A 21,503-nucleotide genomic window follows, 5' to 3' on the forward strand; every position below is an offset into this window, starting at 1 on the left:
TTTTTTTGGGGGGGGGGGGGAAAGGTCAGAAGTTGGGGTCACATTAACATATTTTGGTATTATTTTCAGTAGGAAAACTACAAAATTCACAGACCTTTCCAAGCAATTGTTTGAGTATTAGTTTGCCAGAATCTTATATTCTAGGTTGTCATTGCATTACATATTTGATTTGATCACAAGGTAATATGGAAATAAAAGTAATTTCATGTAGTGAAGTTGCTATTCCTTAATTTGGGTAAATGACTTCAATGATAAAAAAATTACATATGTACATGTCTTATCCTTCATGTAGGTATAATTAATTTGTGTACATGAAAGTCTGTGTAGATTGATTGTCCCATCATTAAAGCTTTAGTCAGTGGAGGTTGTTGGAGATAGATGGGACACATGTCAGTGTGTTATACTGTTTTGTTAAATGGCAGACGGACAGCTGGTCGGCTGCCCTCCATCCAGCCTTACCTATCGGTAGCATTGAACCACGTTCTGCTACGGAGATGGGCAGCTGATATAGTCATTGGCAACTCATTTCACATCATTTTATCATAATGGTTCTACCAAAGCAAAATGGCCAGGAAGGTATGCAGCAAAGCTTTGATCTGTTTCTGTAGTAGTTAAAGATACCTGGCTGCCTGAGGCCCGGAGAAAACACTGCAGCAGATAGCAATGTTGTCAGGTGGAATAGATGTATGTTTTATCATTCAGCTTTTCCTTAATCTGCCATATGTACTGTCCAGGCAGTGTAACTTGCTGTCTTGTACCACAGACTAGAAACTCAAACATCTCGATATGCTTTGCGGATAATTTCATTACGATTTAGAATCTAACATGTACACTGTTGTGAATTTACAGACTAACAGACTTAACACAGATGGTTCTATGGATAAGGTCAGAAAGTTGCTGCAAAGTCCCGGGTCAAGGAGGAAAATCATACCAAATGCCCGGAAAACATTTGGAGTTCCCCTGGATGAGCTTGTCCAGCAAGCTCCCACGGGATCCACTGTGCCATTCTTGGTGACCCGATTGTGTGAGCACATCCAGAGCAAAGGTAGGCTGTCTCACTTAAAGCACATTACCGCATGTCTTCCTAAAAGAACAGTGACAGTTGAGCTGGACCTCATCAAGAATGTTCAGAAGCATTCAATTGTAATATATTAATTTTGTACATATCTATATTTTTAACCAGATCTCTACAGTGGGACAAATTTTGATATCTTCCATATTATTCTTGATATTATTTCTTTCTTTAAAGTCTTGTTACATGAATATTTCTATACCGAAAGAAGGTTTTGTCAAACTATGTGTAGACTAATCAGTATGCATGTTATGTGTGTGTTTCAGGCTTCGATCATGAGGGTATTTTCCGCATCAATGGAAGTGCCCGTATCGTGGAGAAGCTTCGCGCAAGTTTTGATACTCATGGAAACGCTGACCTGGAGGAGGACAATGACATCATGGCCATCGCAGGCCTGCTGAAGCTGTTCCTCCGCGAGTTCCCAGACCCTGTTATACCCTCCTCACTTACCAAGCAGTTTGTCAGCATACAGGAAGGTGTGTTCATCAAAGAGGATAGATCTGAATTATTGAATAGTGATTTAACACAGTGATAAAGGCTGAATTATCTGCCTCATAAAAGTTTGATACCCCTGGCTACTTGTAATTTGTACAAACTGTTTTCACCTAATTCTAGTATTGGAAATACATTTTAACATTATACCAGTTACTTGTTAGTTACTTAAGGCTCTTCCAGAAATAACGATATGGGAGGTGTGGAAGGCTATTTCACGGCGACCCCCACCATCCATCAAATATTGAAGGTGATTTAACCCTTTCACCCCCTAAGTAACTATAGCAGACTCTACCATACATTTACCTGGATGAGTCCATGATGGTCTACAGTACTAGTAGTGAAAGGGTTAATATTAGGAATGGTAGACAGATTTGGTTTTAGACCATCCACAGGTGCCTTCCACCTCCCCCATACAATTATTTATGGAATAGCCCTTATTATACGGTATATTATAAGTTTGTCTGTTAGTATTTAGGGGAAAATTTGAGTAAAACCGATTTAAAAATAATGGTTTATAATGAATATGTGTAACCTTATGGGACTAATCAAACCTGTGTATAACGACCACCCAGGGGAGATATCAAAACTGTCTTTACGAGACAGGTTGACAGGTTGTACTTATATTAATCACACAATGGTAGTTAAAGCCAGGTGGTGTTTAACACAGGTGTCACTTTATTCGTGTGGTCTTAAATCAATTACTTCTGTCCTTTTTACAGCTTGTATGAACGACACCTCTGCCTGCATCTACAAATTGAAGATGGCCGTCATAAACTTGCCCAAGGACAACTACAATCTTCTGAAGTACCTGACGAGTTTCCTGGTGGTGGTGGCCTCCCACGAGAGACAAAACAAGATGAGTCCCATGGCCTTGGCCATTGTGTTCGGGCCTAATCTATTCAAGTAGGTACCATAGGTCGTAACAATACACAATGTTAGTAATTTGATGAGTTGTATATAGCGTAATAATTAGGGATGTCACATTACGCTTGGAGTGTACGTATCAGGATATATTGCAATACCCTGATGTATTGTCATAGGAAAAAGGTGCTCTATTCAAAAAGAAAATGTTGTCACAATTTGATTAAATTGAATCCTGTATGGATCACAGATTTAAGATTTTTGTTAAACCAACTATCGATTATGTAATTTCAATTAACAGATTCCCACCACCAGTAACAGCCTGTTTATGGTTATAAGCCTATTTGTTAAGCCTATCTGTTAGATGTAATAATTTGGCAGATACCTAAAAATAAGCTTTTGAAAAATATTGCAAGACAGCGATATTTCACCTCTGTATTTTGATAAGATACAATATGCCTGTGTATTGGGATATAACAGTGTATGATATTATATTGTCATAGCCCTAGTCATAACAGTATGGCATAGTACAGGATCCTAGTCAACTGTATGTCATATGTCATAGCACTGAATCCTAGTCAACCTGCTGAGGTGTCATATTTAAAAATCCTATGACATTGACTGTCATATGTCATAGCATGAAAGCCTAGTCAACTAAATGTCATATGTCATAGCACTGAATCCTAGTCAACCTGCTGAGGTGTCATATTTAAAAATCCTATGACATTGACTGTCATATGTCATAGCATGAAATCCTAGTCAACTTATGGAAGTGTCATATGAAATAATCCGATGACATTGACTGTCAGTGTCATGTGTCATAGCACAGAATCCTAGTCAACTTTCAGGCGTATCATATAAAATAATCCGATGACATTGACTGTCACAAGTCATAAATCGTGTAGACTCACGGTAAGGTTTCTTCCAGTGTCCAATTTGTAAATTAAAACTGGATTCTCTGTAAACTTACACTCAATACAAAGCTGATGTTTATGTAATCTTTTGTCTTACAGGTGTGGAATGGGTGTGGTCGGTTTGAAAGACCAAGGCACGGTCAACCAGATTGTTTACAAATTTATCTTCCATTACAATGCCATATTTAAGCTGGAGCATGAGAACTCACCGGAGGAATTCTGGGTAAGAATTAATTTTCTCAATATAGTATACATAACATATATTGATGTGACATAGCTTTACAGTGATTTGATTGGTTGAATTTTAACTGATTTTGTTGAGATTGCAGCAGTGTTGTAGACTAGTTGTTTGGTTGCAAAATACAGCAACATCAGTATATTTTACACATTATTCCAACCCCTATATCAATATCAGACAGTAGAACATGTGTTTTCTGTATAAATACTACAATTTTAATTCTTTTTATGCATGGTTTTAAAAAAATTGACATTAACAATTACACTCAGTTGATATCTCCCTGCGAAATTATATTCTTGATGGATTCATTTTATCAAAAAGTCAGTTATATGGCCTGCATGCTTTTCATTTATTCTGTGTTCTTGGGACTTTAATTAGAATGAAGTAAAACAGCCAAAGAACAATAAATCTAGTTTTGTGAAGGTGAACCAATTAACACAAAGCGAGCTAGAAAAACTTATTTCATAAAAAACGTGATAGAAATTGTAAACCCAATAACTTAAAAATTAAATTCAATATCTGCACTGATGAAAACTGGCACAGGATTACACAGATATCAGAGTTTGTATGCAATCATCAGTGATAGAGGATTTCACGAACATTAAAACAGCTTAATTTGGTTGAGATATCTTGATTTGGACATACATGTATGTATACCTGAATGTAGTGACAGCTACAGTCAGTTAAGATAGTATTTTGAGATCTACCTAAATGTGTTAACAGCTAGCCAGTTAAGATACATATATCCTCAGTATGCACATTTTAGCTGTAGTCACATAGTAACTAAGTATATTATACATGTTTCCTAACTGACAGCTGCAAAGAAGAAAACAGAAAACTCCCCCTCCACGCCCACCCCCTCCCAAGCTTCAGGTCGTGGACGTAGAGGCGCGACCCGTGGCCACTCCCAGGAAGGTAGGCGTCCACTGTGTGATGGCCATGGTTACTGTGTTTGACCGGTGTCCGTCAGCTCATCTGTCTCTGACCTTTCTCTCTCACCTGTTTCACCTTTGCCTTGAACACCTGGTACAACCTGCACCTACTTATATCTCTCACTACTTCTCCAACTAATCACTCATTACTTTATGGTTGTTATCTTTTTAATTAGTGTTTCAATTTTAGTTACTGTACACCGGAAATTTTTTTGCTGCTGTTAAATTTTCACCTTTTTTTGCCCTCAACAATAAGGGGGAATTTATCATAACAGGGAATGTTTGTACACAATAAACTCTACCTTGTAAAAACATATGGAGGGCGAAATTTACACTGGGCAAATTTAGATTTTACCAGTGAATAGTGAAAGTTTCCCGGTACACAGTATTTTATTGTCTTCACAGTGTAACAATAAAAAATATTAACAGTACTGACCAGTAGGCTATGATTAATGACTAATTTTTCTATATGATTGTCAGAAGATATGGTAAGTGATCAGTTAATTCCAAAAAAGTAGAAACCTGCACATCACATGGCTGATGGTAGGTGTTTAGTTATCACTTTTAGTTGGTGGATGTGGTCTTAAATGAAACCATTCTGGCAAGTTTACAAAATAATTGGTTTAAGGATCTATGCTACCTGATACATTATACTTAGGATTTGTGTGAGAGTTACCTCCCTTCAGACCTTATTAGGGCCCTGCATCAAATGTCTTGGTACCCTATAGTAATCATGGTGTCTGCACACGTGTCTGACAAAACTTTTGTTTTCAGAGATTGACACGGAGTTAAGAAGCCTGAAATTTCAATATTTATAGGTACACTGTTATATGTAGATATACAGTAGAAGGTTTAAAAAGTTTCTATACGCAGCATCAAGGTCACTGTTACTAAAATTAGAACCAGGCATATACTGTCAAAACTATGTTGCATTGCCTTTTCTGACCAACCAGTGTTCATTTTGTAGAAAGGGGTATTTGGTTAACCCTTTCACCCTTAGGTAACTTTAGTAGACTCTACCATGCATTTTTTGGGATGAGACGATTATGGTCTACGGTGGTGAAAGGGTTAATACCCTTTGCAAGTACAGGTAATCATGAAACCATAAACCAAAAATCCAATATGGTCAAGGTGGAGGTACACAGTGATCGTGATCATTGTTGCTCCTGTTTGGCGATTGTAAGATACATACAGTCGGACAAACAGCGGGGCCCTAATTACCGATCTGTCAGTGCTCCAATTCACACTAGATAATGGGTCAGTCATTAGTATTGTTAGTGCATGTTTTCTTGTGAAACTTTTGTCATCAATGAAATACCAGGTCCAAATCACCCTCCACAAAAGACTATTTATAGGTCTCTTCATTTGGAACTCTTTTGAAAAAGGAGATACAATTGAAAGTAAGGAAGCATATATCCTTTAATAAAAAAAAGTAAAAAAAAGTGTGGGTGTCCAATTACATTCTTGCGATGTACTGCATGGATGTGAGCTTTTATATTTACTGTTTACTTTGTATGTTTTTCTTCATGCTATATATCAGTATAACGTATAAGTATACTTCATCCTTAGGTCGACAATAACAACTTTCACCTACCTTACTTATTGCTTGGTCACCTTTGATGTTTATAACGATGCATGTTAGCTACAATTACAACCCTGGTGTATACAAATACTAACCACTAACAGTTCTCTACTAAAGGGTACTTCTAGCATCTTTAATATGTGAACAGAAAGTATGCCTTTACTTCCATAATATACAGAAACTCAAGTAGGAAATATGTTGGTTAATGAATGATCTGAATGATAGGTTGTTAAACTGTTTATCACTGCTGGCCAACAAATAGGTTCGGAGATGCTTTGATATGTTTGATACATGTATGTGGAGGTGCCTTAAATTAGGTGTATCATATACAGATTACATGTTAGACAGGCAAGAGTTAGTTTACATACCTTTATCAGGCCAATTTGTTTGGTAAACAATATTACTCCCTACTGAAGGAATTACAAAATGTGTTTACTCATTTCTACAATAAAAACATGCAAGTATTTTGAATTCTCGCCATTGTAGACTGATAAATAAACATCACTAATATTAGAATGTTGGTCAATGAAACTGATTGTTATGCTGATTCATAATTCAGGCAGACAACGGAAATATATAAGAGTGCATGATTACAGTCAGAATGCTCAAGAGTAAATATTTACTGAAATTCATTAAATTGAGGTTTGGGCAAGGGGCTGCTCACAATTTGTTGGTCGAATAGGGGTATTATACATGCACTCTGGAAAAAGTTTAAATTCTGGACATTCTTGACATTTCGTTGGGTGTATATAACATAGACCATAGGTCGGTGTACACACAGGTCTATAAATGGCAGGTCTCCAAGTTAACCCCATTCAAAGCCTTATTTACATACTGGAGTATGTACCGAAATGTGCTGACGTAAATATCTACGGAGCATAAATACGATAATAAAAGCACTGCTGCCATCAGGCCTTAGAAACACATCTAAATGTTTTTCTTCTATACTTTTACGAGATTTTCATCTCTTTTATAAAACAAAAAATGCCTACTTATCAAATGTAAGAAGCTTAAATTGTAAGGTGATCAGGGCTTGACATTGATGTGTAATTCTGACACAGGTCGTAAGGTGATAAAGTCTCGACGACGCACAGAACAATGTCCAGCGCCACAATATCTTATTTTTGTACCTTCATGACATTTAAAAATGAGATTATAGGAGATTAATGACAAAAGAAATTGCCACTTGGTGATAAATGATGATACCACCTTTGATCGCCCATAGAACATGTGATGGTCAAATGAGACCCCGAACATAGGCAGGCACTGTGCTTGTATCTGACATATAACACCAAATTTTGTAAAATCTTGGTATGAAAATAAAAATTTATTATAAAATCAGCAACACTGCTGGCCTTACTTTCATGGTCCACTGGAATTGACATTCCTGAAAAAAGAAATAAAAATCAATCGAATACTGATTAAATAATGCATATATATATATATCCCGTGATTATAAGCTGACACCTTAATGAGTGTAATCCTGATCAGTGTTAAATGCTATACCTAGAGAAGCCATTCCCCGGATTAACAGTTACCGTTATTGTAGTGGTTATTTAAAGCTATACCAGAACCGGCAGGTTTTTGCTATAAAGGACACCTATTGATTATAACGGTACAATTGACTGATTACACCAGTACTTAACTCCGCTCCATTGTAAGTCTTGTTTATACGCTGGTGAAGGCCAAAGAGCAAGGTTGCAGGAAATACTCAAAACCTTTGTATGTCCGACAAAACAATTATACTTACCACTCCCAATGCAATGTCGCTTACATATTACGTTACCTGTGTATCTGTGGGGCTTTGACTGGGTATTTCATGTGGATGTTACGCATAACTAACACAATTTCGCAGCATCAGCATATTTTGTATGTAAAGTCTGGGGGCGGTGATTTTGCTACCTACTTTCCACAGGGGCCTGTGCCTTGTGGCTTTGTGAAAATATCACAGGCAAAAAGGATTTGGTGAAAAGAAAGTTACTTTTGTATTGATTTTGAAAAACACAACTGAACGTTCTCTTGAGGAAGGGGCCTTATAAAGGCCCCAGATTCACCCTAAAATCATCTCTTGGTGGGCTTCACTAAACTTGATGTGGAAATCAGTGTTAGTTGGGATGTGTTTTAAGGTCATCAAAAACTTGTATGATGATGAAATTGGTACAGAAAGAGGTGTCCAATTATGGTAGTAGTGGCGACCTTTGTCGTAACTATATTAGTCGTAGTAGTCAAGTTTGTTTATAGAGTTATAGTTAGTGCTTTTAATTCTATTGGTCATAATTGGTCATTTTGATCTAATTACTGGTAGTAGTGATTTTTGCTCTTTTGGTCGTTACGAGTTTAATCCAATCATCACAATGTTTACCTGGGATATTTTTCTAAAACAAGGAATGAATATACAAAGAATGATCTTATTGTTGTCATTATAAATCTCCATTAGAAAAGTGAAAATGTTCATCTAGTAATTTATAAAGACTCGTGAGAAGAAGAAAAAAAAAAACAGTGATTTTTTTTTTAGAGTAAAATTATTGAACATACAAAATGGTGAATTGATAACATAATTTATTCAGTTAGACAAGTACCAGGGTCTGCCTGAAGATAAAGTATCTATCATACCACTGTTTATCAATTATTTTCGAATTCTGTTTAATGCATTGGTGCTAGGTCAATTCGTCCCTGAGTGTTATACCCATTCCTATTAATCGGCACGCAGGTTCAAATGTTTTCTTACACCCAAGACCCCCACCACTCACGCCTGACCTGGGCAGGTGAATTGACTTGATAGCAATAATCTCTACTTCTAGTGTACATTTATTGGGTCGGAAGAGTAGCCACGCTTTATGATGGTGGTTTAATATGCATCATTTATTTCACTGAGTTTGTTCATTCAGCTATCTGTATTTGTACAACGGTTATAAATTCTTATTAGTACTTATGCCAGGTTATCTTTTAGATAAATTGAATTCTAAAGCAGATATATATTTCTTTACAGGCAAATATACACCAACTAGTGGTGTGTCTAAAAACATGTCATGTACTTTTTATGTGATTAAAAAAAAATCATTTTCATTCACCATTGATTAAATTTGGATCATTCTACATATTTCCACTTCTGATAGAAGTTTTTATGATATGATGATATTTCTATATTTAGATAATTAGGTTACAAGGCAAAATTAGATTAATCTGCACTTTAAGATGTATGGAGCTATGTACACAAACTGCACTCTAAGATGTATGGAGTTATGTACATAAACTGCACTCTAAGATGTATGGAGTTATGTACATAAACTGCACTCTAAGATGTATGGAGCTATGTACATAAACTGCACTCTAAGATGTATGGAGCTATGTACATAAACTGCACTCTAAGATGTATGGAGCTATGTACATAAACTGCACTCTAAGATGTATGGAGCTATGTACATAAACTGCACTCTAAGATGTATGGAGCTATGTACATAAACTGCACTTTAAGGTGTATGGAGCTATGTACATATTGGCACGCGTGGTCCCCTTTAGATGTCCGAACTGTGGTAACGTATACCCATGTAGATACGGACAGATAACTGTGAAGGTCAAGTTTACGTATCTGATAAAGCCTCGTGATAAAATAAGTCTGAGGAAACCACATCTAAACCTTGAGTACATCGCCCTACGGCCTGTTATACATGTAAGTACTTTTGACTTAAGTGCCATTTAATTAAAAAATAAATCTTTTGTTATGACAGAACTTCAAAATAATAATACAGTACATTGTACCAAAAAATACATGATTTTCTTCAAAATGTGTATAACCAGAAACTTTTTTTTCTTTCATACATTTGAAAAAGTTTCATAAGAATGTTACTTTATACTTTTATAACAGAACAGCATCATGTAAAAAGTATTTGTGGCGTACCCCGATTCTCTCCACATTTTATACATCTCTATATATCAATGACTTTTCCTGAAGCCAATTATTGTGCCACTGCAATGAAATTGGACACCCTGAAAGAGAATTAACAGATGTTTCATTTGACAGCATTTCCATATTTTTCCATCGAATAAGGCAAAGAACAAAATGGCGTCGCAAAATCAATATCATCTGAATATGTCATCTCCCCTCAAAAACAAGAATAAATCTCGTCAAATCGTAAATATTTTTGACACGATACTGTAGAAGCACCACTCTCTGTTGACATCTGTCTTGGTCAATACTGCCATTCCAGGCAAAAGATACTGTGACATCAATAAAGACTATCGGAAACAAAGTGTTTTGTTTATTGGTCTTATAAACCTGTGTGGGACGACAATAATGATATAAGACCTGTTGTATCAACATTGGCCAGCCTGCAGATGGTATATAAAAAGAAAAAAAATGATGATGTCCTATGGTGAAGCATGCTGGCTAATATATAAAAACCTGTAACGTTGATCATTAAACACCTTTTTAATATACCTGGCTGGGATTTCCCAAGCTTTATATGGGTTGTCCAGTTTAGAACCTGCTAGAAGAAATTGCCTCGTCTGTTATAAACCTTAGGTCTGTTTGACATTTCTGTGGCAGGACTCCTGTAGTGGTTGACATATTGTGCCTGATTTGGTTAGAGCCAAGTAAAAATAGATAGAACTTTATAGGCTTGCTTCAGATTTGATACAAATCAGTGTAGAAAATAGCACATACTAATGGGGGGATATGTCCCCGGGAAGAGGGCAGGGAAAAAAAGCCAGACTTCAATCTGTATACAATTACCATAGATATACAGGTTTGGCCTAGCATCTGTTACTCTTCTTCGGTAAAGCATAATTGTCAAATTAATGTTGGCTATATATGAAGAAAATTGGTTAGGACCTTTTCTGTTACAGGATGACTAAATCTTACTTTCGATTTAACAAAATACTTGTGAAGTAATATCGCTTTTGCAAAAATTACCTAAGCTTTCATGTACATTTTGCTTTAAATTTTACAATATTTCTTGTTGATATGAATACCATCACTTTTTTGCGGTACATGTATCAGAAATAGCCCCAGGCTACTATAAATATCTTTGTGAGGGCAGTGTCATAACACATGCATGCGTTTTATGTTTTATTGCTGTGGTAATACTAGCAAAAAACTATTTAAACCTGTCACCACTGTAGACCATAATGGACTCATCCAGATCAATGAATGGTAGAGTCTACTAAAGTTGCATAGGGGTGAAAGGGTTAAGGGCTGAGATACAATCTGTCCTGGTAACTAACACTGTTTTTGCTAAGTCATCATGATACTGGGTTATTGACAGTTAAAATCCTAGTGCAGACTAATTCAGTCATTGATAAAGATGTGTCTTTAATGAAAAATAATTTAGAAGCTAATTTCAAGCATTAAAGTTCCTGATTAATAGATAATGCATTTTTAACAATTTTTTGTGAACTTTGTATAGTACGGAAGAATGTTGACAGATGTTGTTGACCTTTCTCTGTTTCACAGTTGAAGTAGGGACCAGTCGCAGGCTGAATGTACTGTGTGTTTGTGTAATAATGAATAACATTGGGACCTTTATCCTTGGATCTAAGCAAAAAAAATAGTCTGGCTGTCCGTTCATCTCAGAATAACTATCATAACATAGGAGTTTCTGTTCATCTCAGTATAACTATTGTGGCATAACATCATCTCAGAATAACTATTGTAACATAGGTGTTTCACCCTAAAATAATGAAAGAAGAAAATAAGACAGGAATGGTTTAGAGTTTATCTCGCCATCAACAGTATTTGGCTAGACGGAAAGAATATTATGAAAGGGTAATTGTTCCGGTGTTGTAAAAAGTTTGGGACAGTTCTATGTGATGTAAAAATTTTGGACATGTGGACTGGTATCTACGCAGGCAACACTCAGGTTTACTTGCTGAAGCTTTGGTCTTACAGACCAAATTGACCGGTTGCCAAATATCTGACAACTGTACAAAACAGCATTGTGATAAACTGTTTTGCTATAAACATCATTTGATAATGCCATTTCGGTTATAGAATAGGTAGCCAGGTTTGTGGGAATTTGTTGATCGGTAGAGTTGGACTTGGTTCTGTGTTGCGCATTACTTTCATACAGTACTTGTATGTATGTTTACTGTGAAGCTGAAGACACAGGCTAGTAATAGCAACAGTTGTGTGTGATGTTACGCCAGTGTGTCCCATAGTTTAACATTGGTATAGTTGTGTGTGATGTTACGCCAGTGTGTCCCATAGTTTATAACATTGGTATAGTGGTGTGCGTTGTGTTACAGTCAAAACTGGACTATGACAGTACCCAGTACCAGGACAACGACGACTGGGACCACAGTGAGGGCTCATCCTCAACCAACCTCAGGCCCGTAAGCCCACGCTTCAGCGACGACGAACTGGTGGCCGGACGTGCATCACCTTTCATCCTGGACAGGTAAACCTTGTCATCTGTTTTTTGTTTGTGCTTTGTTAGAAGACTTGCATATCATAATTAAATAGGCAGGCATGGAGAGTTTTTTTTTTTATCTCCATGATATCCTCATTTATCTTCATGACAGGCACAACTACCAAAACAACATTGTTTGCATGTACAGGTCTGCAGGTAAGGTGAAACAAATACGAGTTATCATAATGTTCTTTGTAGTACATGTATTACAGCTTTCTGTTCTGACTGAGACAAAATGAAATTATATTTTATGATGTTGTACCTGCGGTATGAGTGATTATCATGTGGTTGTGTACGAATACAATGTTGTGTTACTTTTCATAGAAAAACTTTGCATCGGTGATGGTAGGTTGTATGAACAGTTAGAAGCTCAAGGCAGTGTATTGGTGACTGGACATATGGGCAATGTTGAGCTTGAGAAATACTTAGGAACTCAATACCTGGGTGATGTTGGGGTTTACACATAGTTATGAACTCAATATGTGATGTTGGGTTATGAGAATTGTTATAAACGTAGTATACAGGTGATGACTGTTGTACCTGTATACAGGTGATGACTGTTGTACCTGTATACAGGTGATGACTGTTGTACCTGTATACAGGTGATGACTGTTGTACCTGTATACAGGTGATGACTGTTGTACCTGTATACAGGTGATGACTGTTGTACCTGTATACAGGTGATGACTGTTGTACCTGTATACAGGTGATGACTGTTGTACCTGTATACAGGTGATGACTGTTGTACCTGTATACAGGTGATGACTGTTGTACCTGTATACAGGTGATGACTGTTGTATCTGTATACAGGTGATGACTGTTGTATCTGTATACAGGTGATGACTGTTGTACCTGTATACAAGTGATGACTGCTGTACCTGTATACAGGTGATGACTGTTGTACCTGTATACAGGTGATGACTGCTGTACCTGTTTATAGGTGATGACTGCTGTACCTGTATACAGGTGATGACTACTGTATCTGTATACAGGTGATGACCGCTGTATCTGTATATAGGTGATGACTACTGTAACTTTATACAGGTGATGACTGTTGTATCTGTATATAGGTGATGACTACTGTACCTGTATACAGGTGATGACCGCTGTATCTGTATATAGGTGATGACCGCTGTACCTGTATACAGGTGATGACTGTTGTAACTGTGTACAGGTGATGACCGCTGTACCTGTGTACAGGTGATGACTACTGTACCTGTATACAGGTGATGACTGTTGTATCTGTATACAGGTGATGACTACTGTGCCTGGATACAGGTGATGACTGTTGTACCTGTGTACAGGTGATGACTACTGTCCCTGTATACAGGTGATGACCGCTGTACCTGTATACAGGTAATGACTACTGTACCTGTATACAAGTGATGAACGCTGTACTTGTATATAGGTGATGACTGTTGTACCGGTATACAGGTGATGACTACTGTCCCTGTATACAGGTGATGACGCTGTACTTGTATACAGGTGATGACTGTTGAACCTGGATACAGGTGATGACTGTTGTATCTGTATATAGGTGATGACTGTTGTACCTGTGTACAGGTGATGACCGCTGTAACTGTATACAGGTGATGACTGTTGAACCTGGATACAGGTGATGACTGTTGTAACTGTGTACAGGTGATGACCGCTGTAACTGTATACAGGTGATGACTACTGTCCCTGTATACAGGTGATGACTCCTGTACCTGTCTACAGGTGATGACTGCTGTATCTGTATACAGGTGATGACTACTGTCCCTGTATACAGGTGATGACCGCTGTACCTGTATACAAGTGATGACCGCTGTACCTGGATATAGGTGATGACTACTGTATCTGTACACAGGTGATGACTACTGTACTTGTATACAGGTGATGACTGTTGTAACTGTATACAGGTGATGACTGTTGTAACTGTATACAGGTGATGACTCCTGTACCTGTATACAGGTGATGACTGTTGAACCTGTATACAGGTGATGACTGCTGTACCTATATGCAGGTGATGACTGCTGTACCTGTATATAGGTGATGACCGCTGTACCTGTATATAGGTGATGACTACTGTATCTGTATACAGGTGATGACCGCTGTACCTGTATACAAGTGATGACTACTGTACCTGTATACAGGTGATGACTGCTGTACCTGTATATAGGTGATGACCGCTGTATCTGTAAGTTTTGTGTTACAGTGATGGTGGATACAGTATGATTGAATCCCCTATTCCCTCAGCCAGGACATCAGAGTAAGTATTGCTGGAATCCCTTCTATATACCACCCACTCTTCTATCTCTCTACTCTCCTTTTTATGTTTCTTTTTTTCTTTCTATTAGCTCTTCTATATGTCTCGTCATTCCTTTTTCTATATCCCCACTCCTATCTCTCCACGCCTCTTTCTGTATCCCTACTCCTCCTATCTCTCCACGCCTTTTTCTATTTCTCCAATCTTTATCTCCACTTGTCTTTCTTTCTCTCCACTCTTCTTTTCATCTCTTTCTGTCCTCTCTTCTTTCATCTCTCTGCTTTATATCTCCACTCCTCTTTCTATCTCTCCACTCCTCTTTCTATCAGACCATTTCCTTCAATATTTACACTCCTCTTTCTATCTTTCCACTCCTTCTATCTCCACTTCTCTATCTTCACTCCTTCTATCTCTTTTTGTTGCTCCTCCTCTCTTTCTATCTTTCCACTCCTTCTATCTCCACTCCTATCTCTTTTTGTCGCTCCTCTTCTCTTTCTATCTGTCCTTTCCTCTTTTTATCTTTCCACTCCCTCCTCTGTGTCTCCACTCATGCTATCTCTGTTTATCTCTCAACTCCTATTTTATGTAGAGTCCTTGTAAGTACAGGTTTATTGTTGGAGATGACATGTTCTATTTTTACATTCGTTACAAGGAGCATGTAAGTTAAGTAAAGTCATCATCTCCACATGTATGTAACACTTACAGAAATGATGAATCACCAGGATATGAAAACAAGTTTAAATTTCACTTCCTATAAGTACCTGGAAGTAAACAATAATACTAACATCGGGATTGGGAACATACCATGTCTCCTGTATCAGTGTTTATGACAAAGACAGATAAACAAATCAATAAGCTGTTTTCTACACTGAATGAATGTTGATTCGGATAAGTCATTGTTAGGTATGGAACACATTTCCGAGGATGTCTCCTAATATTGGGAATGAAGTTGTATTACATGAAATCCTGGGATGTCCATGATGTTGGGATTTTTACCATGTAATTACATCACTAGTAAATCAAGGATGTTCATAGTGTTGCGACTTCATTGTGAACACATTTAATACAACATGTTGCTAGTACAAATGTATTGGCATAAATCTTGTAATTACATAAAATGTGAGTATGTTGATAGTTTTGGGATCTACGTTGTAGTTACATAAAATGTGAGTATGTTGATAGTTTTGCGATCTACATATTGTAATTACATAAAATGTGAGTATGTTGATAGTTTTGGGATCTACAGTGTAATTACATTAAATGTGAGGATGTTGATAGTTTTGGGATCTACATTGAAATTACATTAAATGTGAGTATGTTGTTAGGTTTAGGATCTACATTGTAATTACATTAAATGTGAGTATGTTGATAGTTGTGGGATCTACATTGTAATTACATTATTTTAAGTATGTTCATTAATTGGAATCTACATTATAATTACATTAAATGTGAGTATGTTGATAGTTTTGGGATCTACATTGTAATTACATTGAATGTGAGTATGTTGATTGTTTTGGGATCTACATATTGTAATTACATAAAATGTGAGTATGTTGATAGTTTTGGGATCTACATATTGTAATTACATTAAATGTGAGTATGTTGATAGTTTTGGGATCATCATATTGTAATTACATTAAATGCGAGTATGTTGATAGTTTTGGGATCTACATTGTAATTACATAAAATGTGAGTATGTTGATAGTTTTGGGATCATCATATTGTAATTACATTAAATGCGAGTATGTTGTTAGGTTTGGGATCTACATTGTAATTACATTAATGTGAGTATGTTGATAGTTTTGGAATCTACATTGTAATTACATTAATGTGAGTATGTTGATAGTTTTGGGATCTACATTGTAATTACATTAATTTAAGTATGTTCATTAATTGGAATCTACATTATAATTACATTAATTCAAGGATTATCTAAAGAATTTGTATTTATATTGTAATAACGCTAAATCTAAGGATGTTCATAGAATTGGAATCTACGTTGTAATTTTTGTATGTGACTGGTGTATCAGACTGGAGAGAAATATATATAAAATACCTTGTCTTGAATCTTCGACAGTAAGTGACCTTGACCTTGACATTTCAGGACGGTAGAAAAGGTGATCACACAGACCATCACAGACACACTGTTTGGTGACGAGGACCGATCATTTGTTCGGGACAGTCTGGAATTCCAGCGGGAGGCAAACACAGAGGAAGGTATGTATTCTGAGCCTGTCTTTCACGATTTCCAGCCGGTCATTTTAATAAGAAATTATGGAATATCAAAAAAATAAATTTGTAAATTTGTGATGTATTCTGGTCAGTTTGTGCAGGTAGGAATCCTGAATTACAGGTCTAAGTGGCCTGTATTGATACTGGACAGTAAGAGATGTCTTAATTAGACATCTTTTCCTGTCCAGTATCAATACAGGCCACTTAGACCTGTTGACCACTCTTCTTCCTTGTCATACTACATCTGTCAGCTCAGCTGTTGATATCCACACCAGTATAGATTTCCTTATTATACTGTTGTTATCTATGGGTGACCAGGTTTCTGATATATGCTAGCGGACCATATAAATCTATGTAATTGTGTGCTATTCCCAATGGCTGTCAATAGACAGACATCATGGCAAATAGGTTTGTCAAATGCTTGTTTAGTTTGTGTGCCAAGCAACCTTTCCCATTTACTTGTCTGCCTTCACGGTCTTACGACACCTCCTTATTGCTTACTTTCTGCTCTGTTCTCAGAATCCCATTTATCATAGAGGACGTAGATAAACCTGCTGTAATTGTCTGTCAGTTGCTTAGATAGTTATAAACATAAGGTGTGGGATTTGTGTGTACATCAGACACATCCATTACGTTATATTTGTTGTTGTAGATACAGCGACGGACACGTCTATTGGCCAGACAGGGGGTGTAGGAATGGACACCCAGGAGGACTCGAGCGGTAACAGGTCAGCACAATGTCTGCCAAATACTAACTCATCCTGGCGATGCTCTTACTGGGCTACTTATCCTGGCGGTGCTCTTACTAGGCTTCAGATTAAACTTTATTAGATTAGTAGCCATTTGTTTAGGACTGAAATCATGTTTGATTTAATTTAAATGAGGATTTGTGCTGGCAGATTGTTTTCTTTTTGTTTTGCTTCAGTAACTAGACGTGACTCGTGAAAAAGTGAATGTTCAGTACTCACTGAAAATGTGTCTGGACCGCTATTGTAGTGTTTGACTGAAGACATGTCAACTTCTGAGCTTAAGGTTGTGTGCATGGTCAATGGGAGCTCCTTTTCTGTGACGTGTTTCTGGTCACTTTCCAGCGTTGACATTCATGTGGAAAAACTGTCTGAAAGCATTTGTTACAATAGATACATGTATGTTTATACTAATTCAGTTTGTTAGTTTGGATTACCAGGTAGTTTCATGTGTTGATGTCCATGTCTGTTCAGTTTAGACTTGTGAAGATAACTGGAAACATCACCTGAAAAGTATGTTACGCTAGATATGTTTATACTATTTCAGTAGGATGGATGACGATGTCGTTCCCGCTGTCCGGGACAGGATCAAACAGTTTGAGGACAGACCATCGGAGGGTTCCGCTACAACCAAGGTCGGCAAACAGAGGCCCAGCTCTTCTGCTTTTAGCTTCTTTGAAGGGAAGGGGATCATCATCACACAGGTAGCATTAGAGAATGTATTATAGAAAGAGCTCTTATATAGACATGGATCTCGAAGGAACTTGTAACAGATTTTTGTGGCAATTTCTACATGCTGAGATGTTTTAAAATGCATACAAAAATGCATGCATTCATTTAAACTCAGCTTATTCACAACTGATAGATGTTTATACTTATTTGAAAATGTGTAAGGGAGATAACTAATACAAATCACTGGTAAATTGTGTAAGGTAGCATATCTCCTTAAATGATACATCCAGTTTCATTAATCAGGGACATTCTTTATGCTAGACTCTGTTTCAAAACTCAAGTATATCCACTCTACTTCAGATTTTACTTTGATGGGTTTGGTAATGAAATTGGCAGTGTTAAGATAGTTATAGGATTTTAATGAAATTTTGAAGATTTTTTTTATAGTTGTATGTTTTTACGTGATTTTTTTTTATTAGCAGAAACCCAATTATACTGGTAATGAAGAAGCTGGAGATGGAAAAGAAAACAGTGACACAGCAATGAGGTATGTATGATAGAAAACAAGGTTTAAAACTAAACACTAGGCTTGCATTTTATGTAAAACTGAAACTTTTGAATTCAAGAACATGCAAAGGATGATAATATATAAAAATATCACCAATTCAAACTAAACTGAATGGTCAACTGAGCACTGTTCAGAAATATATAATTGATAGGTGTAAAACAATTTAATTGGCTATTTGTATTATTTGAGGATTGCAGTGTACTAATGCCTGAAGTCCAGTTACCACATACATAAAGCCCATTTCTGGGAATCCTACAGCGGGTAGATAGGGTTGAAACCTGCATTGCTTAGGGAAATTTCTTATTGCTTCTTTTGAACTTGTTCGATATTCAAGACCCATTGATTAATCCATATTTTTCCTCATCAAGGGGCACTCAGGACAAAGAAGATGACTTTGAAACTGTGAGCAGAAGAAACTCGGGAACATTATCAAGCGTAAGTGATGATCTACAAACATTTCTTGGGTCCATACGGTTATACTAGGATATATATAATTAATTCAATATTTCATTCAAAATATGTATGGTTTCAAAATATTATTTTAATTTTCTCTTAAAAAATTGTAGTAATTGCATATTTAATTATATATATATATATATATATATATATATATAAAAGTACACCTGGTGTGATGTCTATTAGTCTATGGATTTAACTACATAGAATTTCTCCCCGTTGACTTTAAGTGAAAGAATCATCGTTTTTAAAAGAAGATCAGTTAAAATGTTCAACTTAAAGTTGCAGAAGATCTAAGAAAGTGTGTCTTAAGCCTCTCTTGCTAAGATTTTAAATGGTAAGGTCAGTGTCAGTTGTTGAAGTTCAAGATGTTTATCATCGACTCTGTAAAAAGGAAGATTCTTTCATTTTACAACACAAGAAACAGACTGTTGAAATTTGTTGTAGTTTAAGAGGCCTGCTGGACCTGCAAACAGACGCTCACCGACCCGAAAGCACCGTGCCAGCTTGGAGGAAGTGAACTTTGACGAGGATGTTGATCAGCTGCTACAGGACACTGGAGCTAAAATGGTGATTGAGACCATCCCAGACAACTCCACTCAGAATGCTGCGGCCTACACACAGGAGGCGGCCCTGATCAACGGGGGCATTCCCAAACCTCGTGTAGCCTTCCTGGAACTGGCAGCAACGGAGATTCGGCGCAATGGTGGCTCTCCCAACAGATCTCCCAACGACTCTCCATCCAGCAGCAGGAAGCCATTCATTCCTCCGCTCGACCTGTCCACACTCCACCAACATGTTGACAGCTCTGGTCAGTTGTTTTTCAGCATTCTCCTATGACTAATAGACAGTTTAACACTGCAGATTTCTGTTATATTTTGAAATTTGTTCAGGTAGGTCATCATTGAAATATATGGCAACTAAATACTTGAATTTTGTAAAGTGAAACTTGTCTAATTCAACATCCTGTGGGACTTGGCATATTGGTCAGATTACACAGGATGTCAGAATAAACAGGTGTTATTAGTCAGTTTTTATAAGAAATGAAATCATATCATTATGTTGGATAAGGCAGGATGTGGGAATACTCAGGTCATGTTGGATAGGTAACTGTATTTTACCTGGATGTGTGACATTTTGATTGATATCCATTATTTGCTAAACTCTTACCATACATTTGCTCATTTTTATTGGTGATTGTGATGTTGGGAGTCCAGGTGTGTTATTTATATATTTATTCCTCAGATGCTATCCTGGCCAATAAGGCACAGTCAGTGTCGTACCTGCGTGCCGACTCACAGCTCAATGGTGATGACATCATCGACACCCAGGCCGTCATCTCTCCGCGCTCAGGCAAACTCAACAAACGCAAGTCAGAGTAAGTTTAAGGTTTATTTGCCTGCTTGTTTTCGTGCAGTGTATTTTTATATTGTGCTTCTCAAAAATGATTTTGCTGTGCTTCAGCCATAAAACAGGGGAAATATTCAATCCAAATGAGTGAATGACAAATTAGGTTTTGTCTAACTCAAACTCCATTCTACAGGTGTCATTTGTCAGCATTCTTGTCTTACGTAAACAAGCTTAGCTAGGATTAATACTAGGTGGATGTGTTACTCCTTTAAACTATTTAATAGTTCTTTGTGTTTTCTGTCTTTCAATTTATTTTTATATGATTGAAATATTAGGGGTTTCTTGCCCTCTACTCAAAGCAAGTCTTTGGGTAGACAGTCAAGAATATCACCCTTGGGTTGAGATTTTCTCTCATACTTTCACCGGGGAGGCTTTGTCACTTTTTATGAATGATGAAAAAAACATTTGTGTTGATACGGATGAAATTTACTTCAAAAAGCAGCAAACAAAAACATCTTGGAGATCATTTGCATGTAGTCATGTAGATTAAATGAAAGTCCCTGCCAAGAATTATAAAATTTTCCTCAAGTTCCAAGTAACGCTATATACTACAGCATTTCAAAATGAGTTCAGACTCATCTAAAAAAAAAAAAGCAAAAAAAAACCTGTAGCCTTGTAGACCCAAATCCTGGCATTGACAAGTATTTCAGACAAGTTAACATCCTGACAA

At 36.9% G+C, this 21,503-nt stretch overlaps 1 protein-coding gene across 6 annotated transcripts in view; it reads left to right on the forward strand.

Moving 5' to 3' along the window:
• The window catches only part of LOC110451221 (protein FAM13B-like), a 58,490-nt gene that overhangs the window by 22,252 nt on the left and 14,735 nt on the right, over nucleotides 1-21,503 (forward strand). For 4 of the 6 annotated variants that reach the window (XM_021499129.1, XM_021499133.1, XM_021499132.1 and 1 more), the window contains 14 exons: nucleotides 850-1,045; nucleotides 1,339-1,548; nucleotides 2,287-2,470; nucleotides 3,442-3,565; nucleotides 4,397-4,495; nucleotides 12,338-12,489; nucleotides 14,699-14,752; nucleotides 16,854-16,966; nucleotides 17,634-17,709; nucleotides 18,275-18,431; nucleotides 18,879-18,946; nucleotides 19,336-19,402; nucleotides 19,871-20,234; nucleotides 20,669-20,801. In XM_021499129.1, coding sequence (XP_021354804.1) covers nucleotides 850-1,045; nucleotides 1,339-1,548; nucleotides 2,287-2,470; nucleotides 3,442-3,565; nucleotides 4,397-4,495; nucleotides 12,338-12,489; nucleotides 14,699-14,752; nucleotides 16,854-16,966; nucleotides 17,634-17,709; nucleotides 18,275-18,431; nucleotides 18,879-18,946; nucleotides 19,336-19,402; nucleotides 19,871-20,234; nucleotides 20,669-20,801 — 1,997 coding nt within the window. The remainder of the gene's footprint in view (nucleotides 1-849; nucleotides 1,046-1,338; nucleotides 1,549-2,286; nucleotides 2,471-3,441; nucleotides 3,566-4,396; nucleotides 4,496-12,337; nucleotides 12,490-14,698; nucleotides 14,753-16,853; nucleotides 16,967-17,633; nucleotides 17,710-18,274; nucleotides 18,432-18,878; nucleotides 18,947-19,335; nucleotides 19,403-19,870; nucleotides 20,235-20,668; nucleotides 20,802-21,503) is intronic. The other 2 variants (XM_021499130.1, XM_021499135.1) reach the window with 2 other exon arrangements.

Source organism: Mizuhopecten yessoensis, unplaced genomic scaffold, assembly GCF_002113885.1.
Source record: "Mizuhopecten yessoensis strain PY_sf001 unplaced genomic scaffold, ASM211388v2 scaffold5877, whole genome shotgun sequence".
Lineage (NCBI taxonomy): Eukaryota > Metazoa > Mollusca > Bivalvia > Pectinida > Pectinidae > Mizuhopecten > Mizuhopecten yessoensis.